The sequence below is a fragment of the Elaeis guineensis genome, chromosome 12 (genome assembly GCF_000442705.2).
Source record: "Elaeis guineensis isolate ETL-2024a chromosome 12, EG11, whole genome shotgun sequence".
Taxonomy (NCBI): domain Eukaryota; kingdom Viridiplantae; phylum Streptophyta; class Magnoliopsida; order Arecales; family Arecaceae; genus Elaeis; species Elaeis guineensis.
Genome location: NC_026004.2, coordinates 6,113,331 through 6,132,305, shown reverse-complemented (window position 1 = coordinate 6,132,305; position 18,975 = coordinate 6,113,331). Strand labels below are relative to the sequence as shown.

Here is an 18,975-nt window from a genome sequence, read left to right as displayed (position 1 = left end):
GCTTGGAAGCATTGATATGGAGGATACTTTGTAGCCAAACAATATCTATGCAAGGCTTAGTGGTATGCAACTACAGTTGGAAAAAGAAAGAAAGATAGTTCTTAGCCACAAAAGTACTTCTATCATTGGAGGATGAAATTTTTTAATGCAGTTACTTTAAAAATGTCCATGATGATTTCAGATAAAATCTAGTTCCAGTGATTACTTATTTGTTATTTTAAACAAATGTCAATGTAGATACGTACCACTTGTCTTCTTGCAAGAACCTAACAAGAGAAGCTAGGATAAGTCGATGTGAGACAAAGGAATGCACAATCAAATTAATAGAATAACCTATCATGGCATTCACTTGATGCAATATATATGTAGGTTAATAAAAAAATTAATTATGACAAGAGTATGAGGAACAACTCAACTTGGCTGCTGCAATCATGACGATCCTAAAAACAGGATTAATTCGACTCCTTTGCTTGTAAGTGAGACAAAAGCCACTTCTTTGATGATGAGTGATATATCTATTGTTGAAGAAAATTTTGAATCTTAAGATCCTAAAAACAAATCAAAGCACATAGTGTACTCTATACAATGGAGGATCAAGGTGGAAAAATGCTTTGCATTGATAGAAGCATTGTTGTAGCATGATGAATTTGGGAGAAATATCCCAAATGAAGCCTCTTTCTCTTCTTATAATGCAAGCTGACAATTATTTCACAAATAACTATCCTTTTTTTAATAGTTCTTCTTATAACTTCATTCTTGATGGCCGTCGATGATTATTTGTATAAATAACTCCCTCTTTTTCTAATGACTTTTTTTTTTGAAAAATTAATTCTAGCAAAAAACTACCTATGCATGATCCTTACATAACGACAAGCGATCAAACAAAGCCTATCATATAAAAATTAATTAATCAAATCTTGATCGGTCTAATATTATCAGATATTATCAATAGTTGGTTAATGACCAATTAATTTTTAGATGGATACACTAGTACGATGGTATCTACATGCACATAGTGCTACAGAGACATGGAGCACAATCAAATGGCCTCATGAATAGCATGGCTCTTGGATGTTGCATCTTGTCGTGTTCATCCAAACCAATCCATTTCCAACGTGTGGACCCATCTTCGCATTCCTCTGTCGACATTACGAATGTACATGTCCAAGCCAACCTCAGAACCTTGTGTAATGACAGCATGGAGCATATGGGAGATGGGTTTCTGCATTTAGCCTGACAATAAGAACCGAGAGAGATTGCTCACTTCACATGCACTCACCTCTCCATTAAAAGCAGTCATGGATGATGGTGGCATGTGAGGTCATTTAGGTCCCAAATGACCATGATTTCCACTAAACCTCGGTTGGAGTACAACTTAAAAGAAGACTCCATGGCTTTTTAACTCCTTAAGTTAATGATTTAGCCCCACGGTCCTGCTTCTTTTATTTCTTTCGGTGGGTAAGGTTGGTAGAGGGAGACAAGAAGCTTCATTGCGACCTTGAACACTTTATTCTGTGGCTATAGTTCACATGATTGGCTTTTTTTAAGGGTTACAAGGCTGAGTCACCGGCTTTGTGCTTTGGATTCTCACATGGTAAAAATCTAGTGCAGCATAAAAGGTAAAAATGAGAGTAAGTACATAGACTACTCAGACCATGAGCATTTTGACCAGTTCCTTGTAATTTAGATTTCTTAATTATTGGAGAACCAAATTACTTAATTTATTGAATGTAATTGATGTAATAAATTGACACAGAAAATATTTTTACCAAGTTTGGTTTTATTACTGGTTTTTGTGAGTTGATATTTCTTCAAGCAAAGTAGTTTGGCTCAAGTAATCAAGTGATATAACAAAACACTAATGCATTTAGATATCTATTCCAGATAGATTGAGGTCCAATCTATTTTCAGGCACTTATAAGTTTAGAGTACCCTAGTGGACTCCAGAGCATGAGTTTATATATAGAGAGAGAGAGAGAAAAGGGGGGGGGTGGGGGAGAGTTAAAAGCAAACCTAGTCAAATTTGTCTAGCTATATGGTGCTGTAGCTGGGAAAGCCTAGACGCTTGATCGACTGTAGAACTAACTATGATGTCTTGATGTGTTTGCTGGAGATCAAACTCCTCTTCAAAATCAGCATGATACTTGATAGTAATTTTTTGGTAAATTTATCAATTTGCTTTTCTTCGCATCTTATAGTTTCATTTTTCCTTCAGAATGAATGGAAGCTGAGGAGGGGGATGATGAGTAGGGATACAGCTATCTACTTATAGATATGTCAAGATATAAACGACCAAGAGTAATCGAGCAGGACAAACCGGTGTTTACAAGTTCATGACTGCCTTGGATGAACAACACCTTGCATCCTATTATTTTGAGCTAATCACTAGTTCACTAACTGTATGCGCCTATAAATTGTTTTAGTAGAACCCAATAGCCCAACCTTGGAGCTCCAGATCATCTCTAAGAACTTGGGAGACAACTTTATGCATAAAGTTAAAATCCAGAATATAAATTAATAGGCTTCATCAACATTTCTAAACAAGGTGTTCATTAACTTTATTTACTAATTAACTTTGGGTCCTACTTGGTATTGCATGACCATCATATGCTTTTTTTTTTTAATGACATACGATATATATTCTCATCCAGAGATGATGATCAAAGAACTACCAAATGAAAGATTATCCAGTGAAAAGTGGAGGTATCGTTCTATTAATGCTGTTCCTTTTTTTTTTTTTTTTTCGGTAAATGTTAATGCTGTTCCTTGATAACCACACCCCAAACATAAGCAAGATAATCTCTCGGATTCCCAAATTGGCCTACCAACCTAACCATGGGTATTCCATTCTTATGTCCCCTTCATTCTCACCTGAGCTACAACAACCACTTCACTACTCTTGCACCATGATCTAAAGGATTAAACCCAAACCAAATCCACTCAAGAGATCCACTATACTAAACCAGCAAACAACAAAACACAAATGTTACAACCGAGTGGTAGAGTGAGTGGTAAGTCTTGTCGAAGTGCACCTAACTGCTGTCGGACTTGGATTCTCATGATCCCAACAAACAGGATAACGTTCCACCGATTCTCAAATGTTGGACAGTGATGTTACCCAAATGTTAAAAATTTTACTTTTTTGACGACCCAACAACATCAAAACCGATCCACACTCCAAACAGTGGCGTCATCCTTCCCTTTCCCTCCATTTATTAATTTCCGAAGAACTCGCAAGACATTCCCCACTCCCCCCCTCCCCTGTTGCGGTTTATTTTTTAACGCCCAGGCTCCCCTGTCTTCTTTTCTTTGCTCCTCCTCTACCCACCACCTACTCTACTCTGCAGCACATGTGGGTGCTCTCGTTCGATCGTCTTCTCCTCTCCAATGTGACATTGTTCGCTCGGTGTTGATTTCTTCTGGGTGTCGGAGATTGGAAATCCGAGGCTTTCTATGGGAGGATTTGAATGCAGCCTGTGACGAATATGATGAGAACACTCGGGTTTCCGCTGCTTCTTCTTCTTGCCATCAAATGTGGTGTTCTCTTCATGCCTTCTGAGTCCCTTTTACAGGGTGATGGTATGTACCGCACTCTGCTTTCTTTGGTTTCTTTTCCACATTTTGTTTAGAAATTTTGATTCTTTTTGCCAAATTCTTGATGGAAGTTTCGGTCTTTTTGTTGGACTTGCGGATATGTAACTATGTCGGGCTAATTAGGTTTTGGGTTATTTGATTTATGAGATTGCTTTTTTGAGGCGAATGGCGTTGTTGGTTGAACTGGGGCTGCTTCAATTCCTTGATTTTGAAGTGATTTTGTGGAGTGGGTTGTTTGGTTCTTTGAATATTTGGCTCTTTTCTCCCATCATTTGCCTAAAGTTTAGTCCTTTATCACTGCTTCTTGATAAAAGTTTCGATCTTGTGCTTGGAACTTAGCATTTTAAATCATCTTGGGCTAACGAGACCTGGGTTTTCAGTTCCCCCTCCCCCTCTTTTTTTTTTTTTTTTCTTTCTTTTTTTTTTGAGTTGAGTAAGTTGACATGGGAAGTTTCTAGTTTTTGATTTCTGAAACTCTTTCATTTTTTAATATAATTCTGAGATAATTCCGTGATGTTCTTCGATTGATTCTTTGCAGTATCATCCTGTTTCTCCCATCATTTTTTTTTTCTAAATTATATTCCTTTTTTACCATTTATTGTTAAAACTTGGGATCTTGCACTTGGAGCTGAGGAATTTTTAATCTTTTTTGGATTATTGAGTCCACTGGGTTTTCAGTCGCATGGCTACCTGCTTTCAGATGAATTGCATTTTGGGTTCACATGGTCAACTTTGAGTTTTTGAATTTTGAGAAGATTTTACAAAGTGGGATCTTGATTCTTTGCAGTTTCAGCACTGGCCGCTTTCAAACGGGGTATATTTGAGGACCCTCTTTCAGTTCTATCCGATTGGAATACTTTGGATGCAGATCCCTGCAACTGGACTGGTGTCATCTGCTCAAAGCCTCAGAGTCATGTGCTCACTCTGTAAGAAATGCCTGGCCTTTTTCATTTCTTCTTTGGCCCCCTTTGTTAACGATCCTAGTAACACTCCTTTGGTATCAGAATAACCAAATGGATTTGCCGATAATTGTAGATAGATATATAGACAATTTGCTAGGATTAACTGATGTTTTGTTTAGCCATTTATTATGGATAACGATACTTCTTGAAACAATGTTTATCCATCATCTGATGAGGTGTAATGATACTAAAACCGTATTTATCTGACTTAAGTTCTGCGATGAATGAACGTGGAGGATATAGTATGTCTTGGTACTCTTATATGTCAGGTATCTGAAGCATGGAAATTGCATCTTGGTTTTTTGCAGAAATCTTTCCGGTTCATCCTTGAAAGGATTCCTTGCACCAGAACTTGGCTTGCTGAGTTCTTTGCAAGAACTGTATGTGTTGTATTACTCTATACTACCTTATTCCATTTCTGAATTGTGTGATTTGGATGACGTTTTCTAGTTCTGCAGGATTTTGAATAACAATTTGTTTCTTGGTACTATACCTAAACAAATTGGGATGTTGAAAAACCTAAGCATACTGGATTTGAGCGTGAATAGGCTCACAGGTCCTATTCCTCCTGAGCTTGGAGACCTGACCAACATTACAAAAATGTAAGAAGTGAACCTACATTTATTCAGTTTATTTTGATTGTTTATTTTTTCACTGATTTTTCCCTTTTTCGTCGGGGGGTTGGGACTTGGCCTTTTCCCTTGCAGAAATCTTCATTCCAATGGGTTGACTGGCAATATACCCCATGAACTTGGTAAATTGAAGAATCTTATTGAGCTACGGTTGGATAGGAATAGACTCAAGGGATCAATTCCTGGAAACAGCAATTTAAGTTTTTCTTATGGCATGTAAGTGATGCCTTTTGTTTTTGTAGTATATTGGGGTATTGATGTGTGAACTGTCCTTATGCAATTTTTTGCAGTCAAACAGAAGATTAACTATTTATTATGTGATTTCAACATTCCTACCGGGCTCCACATATTATGAGCTTAGAAAGTTGACTATTTTTACTCAAATAACCTGAGTGAAATTCTGCAGTTATAGATAAATAAATGAAGCTTTTTTAAAGAGAAAAAGGAAAAACAACAGCACTTAACTGAATTCATCTATATAAACAATGTCTGTACTATCGTACTTATGGAAATTATACTGCATTATAATAACATTTGATGCACCTAGTGATATGCGCATGGTTCTATTCAGCGGTAGCAAAACAGTCTAGGCCTTGTTGGATATAACAGAGTCATCACTTCTTGGTCCTGTAGCCAAACTTCAGGGAAACACTTCCTGATTAAGGTCGAACCAAGGACCCCCCTCCACTTGGGAGGAAGGATGCAACTGCTAGGCTATAGCCCAGCTTGCAGTTTTGCCATATGTATCTTCATGCATGAAGCTGTTTAATAAGGAAATAGGCACTTTTTTTTTTCTAAAAAAGAATTGTAGTTTTACTCTTATGCTTTGAATGTGAACTATGCTCTCTCTCTCTCTCTCTCTCTTTGCAACATGATCTTTCCACTTTTTTTTTTGCCACTGAGTATTTTATAAGTGGATAGAAAACTCATGAGTTTCCCCCTATTTTTTTGTGCCTTCTAATTTCTGTTATTGAATTGCATAGAACACTCCTAAAGTTGAATCTCTGGGTAAACAATGCTCAATCTTTATTTCGATAGTTCGAAATCTTGGATATATTTAGAGTGTGCTTGTTGCAGTTTTTTTACTCTTCAAAGGTTTTGACTTTTGATGGTTATTTTTCAATAATTCAGGTTTGCCTCTCACAACAATGTCACTGGCCTGTGCTGGTCATCTCAGTTAAAAGTTGGAGATTTCTCATACAACTTTTTTGTTGGAAAAATACCACCATGCTTGAAGTATCTTCCAAGGTCAATCGACTTGCATCTTATGTATGCTTTCAATATGTTTCAGCTTAACTTAACAGCCTTCTTTGTATTTATCTACAGGTCAAGTTTCCAAGGAAACTGCTTTCAAGATAGCTACCCTGTCTTGCAGCGGTCTTCTCAACTATGTAGTGGTACTTCAATCCTTCTCAAAGCACATAATTTTAGTATATATCACTTCACTATCATGTGTAACTATTGGCGCAAGAATTAATGAAATAAACAAGCTTCCACCCATAAATGCTTGTATGATCATGCAACATAAATGAATAGATCGCTGAAGGAACAATTATGATTTTATCATAAATTTTATAGAGGTCATACCAATCTTACACTGTAACGGTTGTTAGTTTTTTTTTCATTTTTGTACTTGATTTACTTAAATTAAAACTGGATGTCTGTGTTACACCTCTTGAACTTCTCATCTAGATTTTTGCATATAAGTTCATTTCGGGAATTACCTTGTCTTCCTTCATATTGACTGACTCCTTTTAAAGTCTTATGCATTCTATAATCAGTATAAATGCAATCAATCTTCCCTGGTTCCACTAGTGTGAAATGTATAAATTGATGAACTAGCTTGTGAATTGTATCGGTTGCAATGACAATTAAAGGGACTTGGCAATTACTAGACAACTGAGTAGAAGTTGATCTAGTCTGTAGAACTCTTCTTTTAGATGAATAATTATCATATTGCTGTCATAATATTTTCTCTTGAAATATCTAATTAATGATCAATTATTGCATGCTGTACTTAATGACTCGATTCATCACTGGATTGGTTGAGTTAATTGGCCTAAACACATCTTATATCCTAATTCATGTGTTTAACCTACAGCCATACTCCAATTGTTTTTGCAAAAGATGACTAGCACTTCTTATCTGCTTTAGAGGGCTTTAGGTTACTGCAAAATCATAATTAATAAATGCCAGACTTGACATTCAATTTATACTTGTTAAAAAATTAAAGTGTTATTATCCCTTAACTTGTTTTGCTTCCATTTTTGCTGGTTTGCCATCATTTGCATTTCATTTATTCCAATAGTACAGGGATATATGCCAATTACTTTTCCTCTTGTTTTTTCTGTTACAGCCCTTTTTGTAAATGTGAAGATTACCTCTTATTCAGTCACTAAACATTTGAATATTGGATACATAAATTCTTGCATTGCATAACGAAGGGGAAGCTTGCTACAGGCTCAAATGAAAAAGAAGATGAGAGCAACAATGATACCAGGAAACTATGGAGATCAGCGGATGTTGTTGTTAGAAGGACTGCAATATAATCATGTGAAATGAGATTCTTTTATATTATTTCTTCTTTTTTCTAAATTTTATTTGAAGCTAATGTTGATTCAGTAATCTTACTCTTCCATTATTGGTAGATATGAAACATCATTTAAACTTATAAACAGAGATACTGTCTATTATTTCCTTGATGTAATTTGTTTTAAATGTTTCTGAAATGACAATCCAGTTTGTTTGTTATGTAGGTGGTTCTGCAAAAAGCCGGGGGGTAGCCAAAGAGACATATAAACGGTACCATGAGGGCAACAAACATCAAAATCTGCAGCAACCAGGATGGCTTCTGATTTTGGAAATCACTACAGGAGTTCTTGCAGTAGTTTTCCTAATAACTGGTATTGTAACTGCTGTAAAAAGTTGTAAACTGAAAACCTGTGTGAAAATCCCTTGGAAGAGAACCAAGAAGTGGAAAGATGAGATAGCAATATCAATCGGTTCGTGCCACGCACTGCCTTTTTTTTCCCCTTCTTCATTAGATTATAGCACTGCATTGTGTGGTCAGCAGTACTAATCAAATTTAGTGACAGTTTTTATCGGATTAATTGTTTCTACAAACAGATAGTGAAATGCCGAAAAATGTGCCAAGGTTTACACGGCAGGAACTGGAAACTGCTTGTGAAGATTTCAGCAACATAATCGGCTCTTCTCCAGACAGTATAGTGTATAAGGGCACCATGAAGGATGGAGCGGAAATTGCTGTCATATCATTGTGCATCTCGGAAGATCAGTGGACATGCTACCTTGAATTTTTCTTTCAGTCTAAGGTAATAAATTTTTCAAGATCAACATCAGTTTACAGGAAATGTTCCAAAAAGAATGTTGAGACAGAATGGTATCCATTTCAGGTTGCAGATTTGGCAAGGTTAAATCACGAGAACACAGCAAGGCTGCTGGGCTATTGCAAAGAGAGTGATCCATTTTCAAGGATGCTTGTCTTTGAATATGCATCTAATGGGACACTGTATGAACACCTTCATTGTGAGTCAAAAAGTTTCTATTGTCGCTCATCATGTTTGCATAGCTTTACATGCTTTGGGATTTCAAATATACATGTTGCATTTTCATTTTAGATGGTGATGGATGCCAACTATCCTGGCTTAGACGGATGAAAATAGCAGTAGGAGTCGCACGTGGGCTTAGGTATCTACACACAGAGCTGCAGCCTCCTTTTACTATATCTGAATTGAACTCAAGTGCAGTATATCTAACTGAAGATTTTTCTCCGAAGGTATGGGCTAGTATGCATATGTGTGATATTGTATTTTCTTGTTCTTTGATATTTCTTGTCAGTTGCTTTGGAGCTATAGAAAGAATTAGAGAACTTATTTTAAAAGGTAACTCAATGAAGAAAAATTTGTCTTTGATTTCTTTTATTTAGTCTGTTATCATATCCACCTTGAATTTTTCATTATTGTTTGTTCAGGATCTCTGACTATCTTGCTTCTGAAACTGATCAGAGGCTTCTGCCAGATTTTCTCTTTTCCCATCTGGCACCATGACTCGCGGATATCTCTGTTCATATAATGGTCATCATATGCAGGAGATTCATTAGGAATTAGAGAAATATAACTATTCTTTTTTCTCCTCTTGGAGTCCTGTATGCATTGCTTGATGATTAAATATGACTTTTCCAAGTATTCAGTTGAGGATAAGCTGTGAGAGTATTCTAAATGCAAGTCCTTTTTTATTTTGGAGAAAAAACATTGTGAAGTCTTGTTACAGATCCTTTCAATTTAAGAACTAGTAGCATAGGTAGTTTGGAAAATGATGCATTTACAAACGCAGTCAGGCAACCTATGGCACAAAAAATTGATGAAGCAGCTTTATAAAACAAATTTTAGATAGATGGACCAAATACTGTTGTTTATACCAAAAAAAGAGAGAAAACAGGTATTGTTGCTTTTATTTGGGCCTTTTTTTTGGGGGGGGTAGGAGTATAGTTTCATGCCTTTGCTCATGCATGCTGCAGCATCACCGTTTGCAGATATATAGGATCTGTAGTATAGAACTCTTTATCCCTCAATCTGAGTGCTTTAGTTTTTGCACTTAATTTCCTTCTCCTGCTTTTTTCTAGTACTGGGCTATTTATGGTTTCCTATTGAAAAGTAACTTCAGAAGATATCCTGTTGCTTACTTTTCACTGCTGACTTCCATCCATTAGATTGATAGCTTCTATCTGAGTTATTATCCAGTCTGTCATAAGTTTCTAAGGAACACAGTTTCTGCCCCTGGCCTGAGTGGTTGTTCTTATTCTTATTTCTTGGGCTTTTATTGTTGTACTTCTTGTCTTGTATGGGTAATTAGCTTTCGTAATCTTCTTTGCAACTAAAGTCTTTGCTCAAAGTAAAAAACCAGAGTAGAACATCTAACCATATTTTCACCTATGCAGTTGGTTGATTTTGAGAGCTGGAAAATGATATTCTCAAAATCTGAAAAGAATTCTGGTAACATCATCAGTGGAGGTCCTTTCCATGGATATGCAGATTCATTGGAGCAACAACATATGGATGTCCAGGGAAACACGTATGCTTTTGGAGTGCTTTTACTGGAATTAATCAGCGGTAGGCCTCCATACTGCAAAGATAGGGGTTACTTGGTGGACTGGGTAAGACATATCTCTCTTCGTGCCATTTGAAATTGTAACACAAGTTTATTAGTTGTTTGAAGCTAGCAATTCATGATAGGCAATGCCGGTGTCTTGTGAACGTTACCATTATTCTTAATACCAGACACATTAACCAAGGATCATGTTTGTTGTCACTATCATAAAGATGAATTAGTCATTTTGCAAAAAGAGGACCGTAGAAATATGTTCTCTTCAATCCTGAGAGGATAACTATTCAGTGGATATATGGAATTGGTTTACAGCTTGTATCTCATGGATCAACTCTTTAGTCCATTAAAGGTCTAGAAGCTGCACATTAGATCCAAGTGCAGAAGCTGACTTGATACTGGTACTATTTAACAAAATCATGCTTATGTCCCTGAAACTTGTTGGCAATATTATGCATACATTATTCTTTGCATGAATTGGATCTCAGTTTTTGTTTCTTGTAGGTGCTTTAGTTAAGTATACCCACAGAATACACGGCTTGTTCGGTAATGTCAGTTAATGCTGCTGGGTCCTTGCTGTACTTTTCCTTCAAAAAAGCAACATTAGTGTCCATTTACAAGAAAAGAAATTACACACATAAAAGAAAAACATAAAACAGGCCAACTTTATGTGTTAGAATCTTATTTGTTTCTTATTCCTATGGTCAATAAAACCACTGATAAAGAGGCTAGAATTTGTTCATTTCGATTTACCCACTGCTGTTGTGCAAGATCACTCTGATACATATATAATATTATTCTCTTTGTCCCAGGCTTTGCAGTATCTTCAGAATCCAGAGGAGATAAGCAAGCTAGTTGACCCTGAACTGAAAAATGTCAAGAGCGACGACGTTGCTGTAATATGCAGCGTGGTGAGCCTTTGCATCGAACCTGATCCCTCCCAGAGGCCATCAATGCAAATAATAAGTGCTGTGCTGGAGAATGGAATCGACTTATCAGCAGCTGCCCTTCTCAAGGAGTCTCCTTTGGCGTGGGCAGAGCTAGCCTTGTCATCATAGTCATAGCTCTTCCACACCGTAAATCTATAACATACACATGAAATTTCTTGTTTCACATTCTTTCGACGTTTTTCATTTCTTTTTGGTCCTTCTTCCATGTACAACAGTTGCATAGTGAAGCTGCAGTGATGCATGCAAGGAAGTGCTGGCTTTTATTGTATACTTTTTGATTGTTCAGATTACCAGTGAAGCTTGCAAACTAGTAAAAGCTAAAGGAGCTGTTGTCTGGATTCTAACGGTCTATTTGCATGTCACGAAATGGATATCGCCTGTTTGTTTGTGCCTGCAGGTGGCCGAAGAGAGAGGCGAGCTAATTTATCCTAAAATGAAATGTGTCGTGTTGTTATACGCTGTGAGGTGACTCTCTGTGTCAAACCTGATCCTCCAAAAGATAATTGATGCAAACAACGTTCAATGGAAATTTAACTTGGCAGCAGTTTTCCTTTGCAAGGTGTCTCCTTGCCATTGGCATTGCTACTTGTGTTGTTGTAACTACTAGCTCAGCACTGTGTCAATTCATATCATACGCATAAAAATACCTGTTTCACCTATTAAACCTGTGTTCTCTTGGTTGTAGAACCATTTTTGGCATAGCGAACCTCTAGAGGTGCTTGCATGCCCCGGTTTTTTGATGGCTCCAATGCTATTCCTTTTCCGGAAAGTGTGCACCGGATCCATCAACTTCACCATTGGCTGTGGGGAGCATAAAAACAACGCGAAGACCGCACGAACCTGAATAATTCTAGCTTCCATTATCACTCTCCACGCCCGAGAGAAAAGCAGAGAGGTCTCACAAACGGAAACTTTAGTTATAGAATAATATCCATGAGCATTTCCTTTTAGCCACAACTATAATTTTCAAAGCCTTGAATATTTCATATTTACAATCTAGCAAAACAAATTTAAATGTATTATATATATATATATATATATATATATATATATATATATATATATATATATATATATATATATAAGATATCCCTGCTCTAGTTGATCGAATTCATACTGTCCTAAGGAAAAAATAGTGAATGAACGGATGGTATCCGCAATCCGTCCTTCGACTTCATGCAGGGTTAACGATTAGAAACAAGGTGAAACAACCTCATCAAGTTGGACTCGAGACTTGAAAGTGACCAAATAAAAGTGCAGCCTAGACCCTGCAACTGCCAACGACTTTGTCCTTCGGCCCCTCCTGAGGCGAAACCACTTCGGGCCATTTCTCTCTTAGGATATGACACGGAACTTCGCTCTATTTTGAGCCAACCGAACAACCAAAATTGGCTCCTCTAGCCCGAGCTTTAGTTCCAAACAGGATTTGGGACTTCAAAAGAAACAAAAGTTCAAACGGCTTCATAAAGGCAGACTTGGATGACTAGACGCAAGATGCTAGTTTACACTCCAACTCAAGCTGGCAAGCATGGACCATCCATCTAGAAAGCAATGTTCCACATAAAACTTCATGGATCATGACACTCCCAAAAACTTCTCAAGCTTTGATTAATATGCCATCTGAATCAAACACATTTAGCAAGCAAGTGAAAATAATAGTGTCACAAAATATCAAAAGCATTCTACTTTCACCAAAATTCTCCAGGACAAAAACATAAGTGCTACTTCTTAATGTTTACGACGAGAGAAATGATTATCATTAGGATTTCGTTTTCCACTGAAGACAGCAAGTGCTTTCCTCACCGGAGGCTTTAGTGGAGCTCTCTTGTCGCCTGCGTGAGAAAATATGTCATCCGCACTTAAAAAATCTTGGTCCTGAAAAAATATAGAACCATCTGAGTAAAGCATAACTAATTAAATATACAAATAAATGAATTTTTTTTAAAAAAAAAGAATGGTGAAAGATGACTCTATTGCAGCAGATTGCAGAATTTACAATAGCAGAGGACAAAAATGAAAGATGGTTGCAGAATTTACAATAGCAGAGGACAAAAATGAAAGATGACTCAACCTGCTTGGCTGGTTTCTTCTTTGATCTGGGGTACAGAAGTTTGTGTGGTAGTTGATCTTCTCGTAAGATGAGGTTCTTGGTTATGGCTTCTCTACCACCTTGAGGCAAGGGAATTGAGAACTGCACAATGAAAATTATCATGCACCACACTCACGACAACGTTTAAATTTACAATGGAAAAGAATCGCAACAAACTATTTTATCCATAAAGCCATTTTAAAATTGAAACAAAAGCTCATCTAGCATCTCAGAAGCTTGAAAAGGCTACAAGCATGCTTGATAGAATAACAGGCTAGGTGGCCATAAATTAAACACATAATGTAACATCCACTGATTGATGAAAGGAAAGCTCCAATATATAGAACCAATCTTCTTCATCAAAAAAATGCCTTTCATTCGAGATGTTCTGGAAGAAGAAACCTCACAACCATTGATTTCATGGTGGTATGTATTGCAGATTCCATAAACCTTAAACCCACATCAGAAGGTCCAGGAACTAATTATCTTCAAAAGAATAGTGTTAAATCCAGAAGACAAAATTCCAGAAATCATAAATTTGAACTCTTCCATGATTTGTTTCCCTAATTCAAATTGCGTCAACCACTTCACCTTCTTCAGGACGACAAAAATAACTCTGGGACAGCTTCTCTTAGATATAGGATTAACAAGTAGCAAGCTCAAACTTGGTGGCATTTGAGCACACAGTACCTCTGGCCAATGATAAAATATTATACTTCAAAGCCTTTTTAATCTTGTTAACCAGTTGTGATTCTAAATCACATTGGAAATTGAATAGAGGTCTCAATAATATAAGAATCTTGAAACCACGTTTGACTGATTAATAAATTCACATGATATTGCATCCAAACAGACAAAAAAAAGTTCACATGATAGCAAATGTTATTATCTCCAAAGATTCCTTCCTACTCCAAGATAATATTAGAGAAAAAAAGAGGCGCAGCCCTCTTTGCCCGGAAAATGGCATATTCAATACCTACTGAAGACAGCCAGAAAAAATTTCCTGCAATCAAGGTGGACACAGAAATGGCCTACAATTGCACAGAATACTTATTCTTAAATGTGATTAAATGGACCATTGACAAGACTGTTTATAATTGTTTGATCATCTTCAACACAGCTAAACTATGCCTACTAGAGCTCAAGACGTAACATACTCTAAATCTTATTTCCCAGTCACATGCCATTTTGAGCCTTAAAAACATTCAGGCTTCATTGGATTGCTCAGAAAAAGGAAAAAGTAAATCAGAAGAAAAGAAATGAAAATTAAGAACTTCATGTTTAGTTGAATCTATTACAGAGTAAGTTGCAGAGAAAATGCTTCAAGTTGATAAACTATCCTGAAGCACTGTCTGTTTGTTATTTTCTCTCCAATCATTATCTTTTAGGGGATAAATTTTAGGCTTGTTTGGAGAGAATTTTAGCTCATTATTTTCTTTTAATTTCTCTCCCTTTTTTTGAGGAGAAGGGGGGTGACCAAACAATAGGGGAAAAAAGATTCTCATGCAACAAACTTTTTTTTCACTATCTAATCAACCAAAGGCCTCAGTGAAGCCAAAAATGGATGGTAAAATCACTGAATTTCTTGCCTAGATGGCAATACAAACTAAATAAAATTATGAAGTGAGAGATAGTGTGGGGATATGCTTTTCAAACTCAAAGGGTGAAATTACAAATCACAAAATTAAGGCTATTGTATTATAATAGACACTACAATTTAGTCATCAATAATAGAGGAACCATCAATGGTATTTGTCAACAAATTCAGCCTCAATCATTACCGTCACTAATATGACTGAACTAAGATGAGAATACACTACATCCTTACCATCTCCATTGGTGCTCTGTTTCAATACAGGATTTGCAGTAGACCCCTAAGAATGCAACTCTCAAGTCTTCTGAAAGACAATGGAATTATAACAGAAAAGCTCCCCATGCAAGTTATAGCCTAAGTGAAGTAACATTGAAAAAGCCAAAATATCTTAAACCCCCCGCCCCCTCCTTTTCTTTAAAAAAAAAAAAAAAAAAAGGAGTTACAAACAGAGGCTAATAGGGACAAGATCACTTAAGCTTGTTATTTTCATTCTAGAGTCATGTCTATGATAATGAGTCAATGGTGAATGACTGGAAGAAGGTTCAAGCAACTTATCGAGAGAACAATGTACCATATTTCAAAGTGCTGCTCTATGAAGAAATTCAGGACCCTCCACTTCAGGTTCTACACCCAGAATGGGTATGTTTCATGCTATTGCACTTGCTGCAAGATGCTTCCAGGCCTCCCAAACTAAATACTACCAGCACCAACTTTATCTTGGCTAACACTATAGCTTCGCATCTGCTTGTGAAATTTCTATATCAAGTGAATCACATAGTGTGACATGCATGGTATCTAAAGTACTTTCAATCAAGCTTGTCAGAAGCGCCAGATCAACCAAAAGCAGCAGCGCTCAAGATAATATAATAATTCAGCATGCTTGTGTCAGTTATAAAAATAATAAATAAATAAATAAACCTAAGTTGCCAACCAAAAGCACATTCAAGAACATCTCCTAGTAATTAAAATAATCAATTACAGGCTAGTATACCTTTAGGATCAATATTTCATAAGCGATGACAGCAATTGCAAAAACAAATCTGCAGGACCACTGGGGTAGAAAAGAGGGTACTTACTTTTGTGCCCCGAAGGATGATACGTGGCCGACGTGCAGACATAAGGATCCCATTTTCACCAACTGTCACAGACACTTTACGTAAGGTGCCACCATTGCCACATTGTGGACAAAATATCCTCCCAATTTCTTGAGTCACCTTATTGCAAGCATGACATTTTAAAACCCACCTATAAAAAATTGGCCTCTTAGAGAAAGAAATTCTAAATTTGCCATGAAAAACAATACCAATGATCTTAACTGAAAAGAATATAATTTATCCATAAGCATGGGTTTTTTGTGATGTACTTCTAGTGTTATTAAAAGGCACCCATGCATGCCCACGGATATGATTATGTATGTATGTACTTACATACACATGTACGTGCAAATGAAATCAATAATTAAAGAAAAAGTACTTGCTTATGTTAGCTAAAAAATAATCTATGAAATCGGATGGAAAAGACACCTACATAAATAGTTCACCAGGTCAGCTCAATGGTTGATTGTCATACCTATGCAACTGACGGATTTGCATCCCTCCTGGTGCTAATAGCCGGAGACCAATTTGCAGAATAACATTTTGCATGGCATAATCACTAGTAACACAGGCCACAGTTGAGTCCGATAAGGGCTTGAGCATCCAACTCTGCTCGCTGCAGCCATCATCTATATAAGATGTATCAACGCTTCCATCAGTCACACTTGTTATTTCTAAATTATCCAATTCTTTTGTGCACATATCAATTTTGTCTCCTTCTATGGCAGTAGTCAAATCACCAATTTCGTCTCCTTCTGTGGCAGTAGCCACATCACCAGAACTGCCTTTCCTAACTGCAGTATCTGCACTAGGGTCGTCATCTTCTTTTTCTTCTTGTGAAGACTTGTAAGCATTAAATTCCAACATCATATGCTCTTGTACAGCAGAAAAATCAGATTCTTCAGGTTTCCCCACCTTTAATTCATCATTTTCAGTATGTGTTTCCTCAGAACTTTTATGTTCAATAATATCGGTACATTCTGCCTCACCATCAGAACATACATCATCACCTCCAGTTGGTGCAGCGCCCAGGCTTGCCTCACCGGATGGATGACCATTTTCCTCTGCTGCCTGAGCCAATTCACGCCTCGCTTTCCTTCTTAAATATCTTCTGTGCGTGCTTCGGCTAACAGCAGGCCTCCAATCATCAGCATTTTCAGTATCTTCTCCAAGGGAAGCATCAATTCCATCTGCAACCATCTTTTTACCTTCAAGTTTAATTTCTTTCTTTGGAAAAAGAAACCTTCGACGTCTACCAAAAGACTGATGTTCATCATCTTGTCCCTCGGGCTTGGTACCAGACCCATGAATAGGGATAACATTATCATCCAAATCCTTCAATGGAAGTATACGAGATCCATGATTAGAGCCACTCTCTGCTATTTGCTCAAGAGCTTCCCATTCTGCCAGGTTAGGCACATTGGAACCCCAACCAGGCATTTCGGCCTCAGGAAGATGTTTCACATTTACTACATGAAGTGGAGGAAGACTCTCTCTTAGATGACTGGTCCCATGGATCTGAGCTTCTAACATATATGTCAGAGCAATAAGTTTAATATCAACATCTGAAAGGGTCTGCAAGTCTCCAGTTTCCCTTGCAAATTTGACAACTGCAGTAGCAAGTAAGCTGTAAGTTTACTAAATCCATACAATAGTTATAATTGCAGCAAATTCGTCAGAACTAAGATTGACGCAGTTAAGCATGATAAACCCTAAGCTTATCTCACATCACAATGAAATAAATTATCATACGAGTAAACAAATTCAACAATCTAACGGTCGACGTAACATTTAGCCGTGTCGGACAGATCATGCTTCATAAGCTTGACAGATCACCAGAAAATCTCATCACAAAGATAGAAATAAAGTAAAATCTGGTTTCACCTAAGCAAATCCACAAAACACATCATAACAAATGATTTAGCATCCACCATATTTACAAAAGCAAAACAAGATTCACACTAGCACTATCTTGTCATGAACAAGAGAGAAATTATCAAATTCAAAGATTCTTTAGCGGAAGAAGGATTTGATGCTATTATAATTCACAAATAGTACCTTGCTATTAGTTTTATAAAGAAAACCTAGCAAAGGACAAGAAAATCCGATCGAACACCATTTGAATGAAACCCCGATAATATAAACTAAATTCTCACCTTTTAACTTTGGTTACGACGGATATGCAATAGGAATTGTTCCAAAGGGGCCTAAAGATCTCACCTTTCTTGATGAATTCAGGCGAGGGCTCCATCGTCTCGATAGGAAAAGGCAAGAAGGATAAGCGATGGCGGGAAGCTGGATCCCGCACCTCATCCAAGACCTCCCTCACCGACACAAACTTGTCGGCGCTGCTGACGAGCCTGCCTCCATTGATTATGGCGTTGGCGTCCACCACTGCCACCGCAATCCCCTTGCTCGAGTTGCAGCTCCCAAACACCCGGCTCGAGATCTCCTCCGGGGGTTTGGCAGCCGGTTTCTTCTGCAAAATCGAGCTCCAAGAACTGGCCGGCGGTTGTTGGACCGGCGCCGGCGCTGGAGGAGGCGGCACCGCTGCTTCCTCCATGGGATCAGTAGGAGGATGAAGGTTTCGGCTTCCGAGTGGGAGGCGGGGTTCTAGGGTTTTTGGCCTCGACCCGAGGGTAATTCAGTGGAAATAGTGGGAAGGGCTAATAAACGGGTTGGGTTACGGATTCGGATCCAAACCCGACCCAGCTCACCAGCTGATTACCTCTGCGCGATAACGGATCTAAACTTCCCGATTCGGCTGCTCCGAGCCTCCACCGCGATTGAGACTCCTGAGAATGGAAAAAGCAGAGGAAAATCCCCGGGAAAACATAAGAGAAATCAACGAAAACAAAGGAAAGGCAGAAAAATTAAAAGCCAAGACCTTTTATTGATCATTTTTTTTCCTTTTTTCGTTCTTTTTCTTTTCATTTTTT

The 18,975-nt window shown here is 37.5% G+C and overlaps 2 protein-coding genes across 2 annotated transcripts; one reads left to right on the top strand and one right to left on the bottom strand.

The window, feature by feature from the left end:
• Nucleotides 1-3,238: 3,238 nt before the first annotated feature.
• On the top strand, nucleotides 3,239-11,732 carry LOC105054833 (probable LRR receptor-like serine/threonine-protein kinase At1g63430). The gene is made up of 13 exons (XM_010936446.3): nucleotides 3,239-3,579; nucleotides 4,382-4,520; nucleotides 4,865-4,936; nucleotides 5,015-5,158; nucleotides 5,264-5,404; nucleotides 6,320-6,436; nucleotides 6,515-6,585; nucleotides 7,945-8,190; nucleotides 8,315-8,520; nucleotides 8,602-8,734; nucleotides 8,827-8,984; nucleotides 10,146-10,361; nucleotides 11,122-11,732. The coding sequence occupies exons 1-13, from the start codon at nucleotides 3,468-3,470 to the stop codon at nucleotides 11,365-11,367; spliced, it is 2,001 nt and encodes a 666-aa protein (XP_010934748.1). The 5' UTR covers nucleotides 3,239-3,467; the 3' UTR covers nucleotides 11,368-11,732.
• Nucleotides 11,733-12,837: 1,105 nt separating this feature from the next.
• Nucleotides 12,838-18,773, bottom strand: LOC105054834 (RNA-binding NOB1-like protein). The gene is made up of 5 exons (XM_010936447.4): nucleotides 18,257-18,773; nucleotides 16,512-17,646; nucleotides 16,019-16,187; nucleotides 13,331-13,450; nucleotides 12,838-13,134 (listed from the first exon to the last, which is right to left on the bottom strand). Exons 1-5 carry the CDS (start codon nucleotides 18,597-18,599, stop codon nucleotides 12,988-12,990), a joined length of 1,914 nt encoding a protein of 637 aa, XP_010934749.1. The 5' UTR covers nucleotides 18,600-18,773; the 3' UTR covers nucleotides 12,838-12,987.
• Nucleotides 18,774-18,975: the final 202 nt, after the last annotated feature.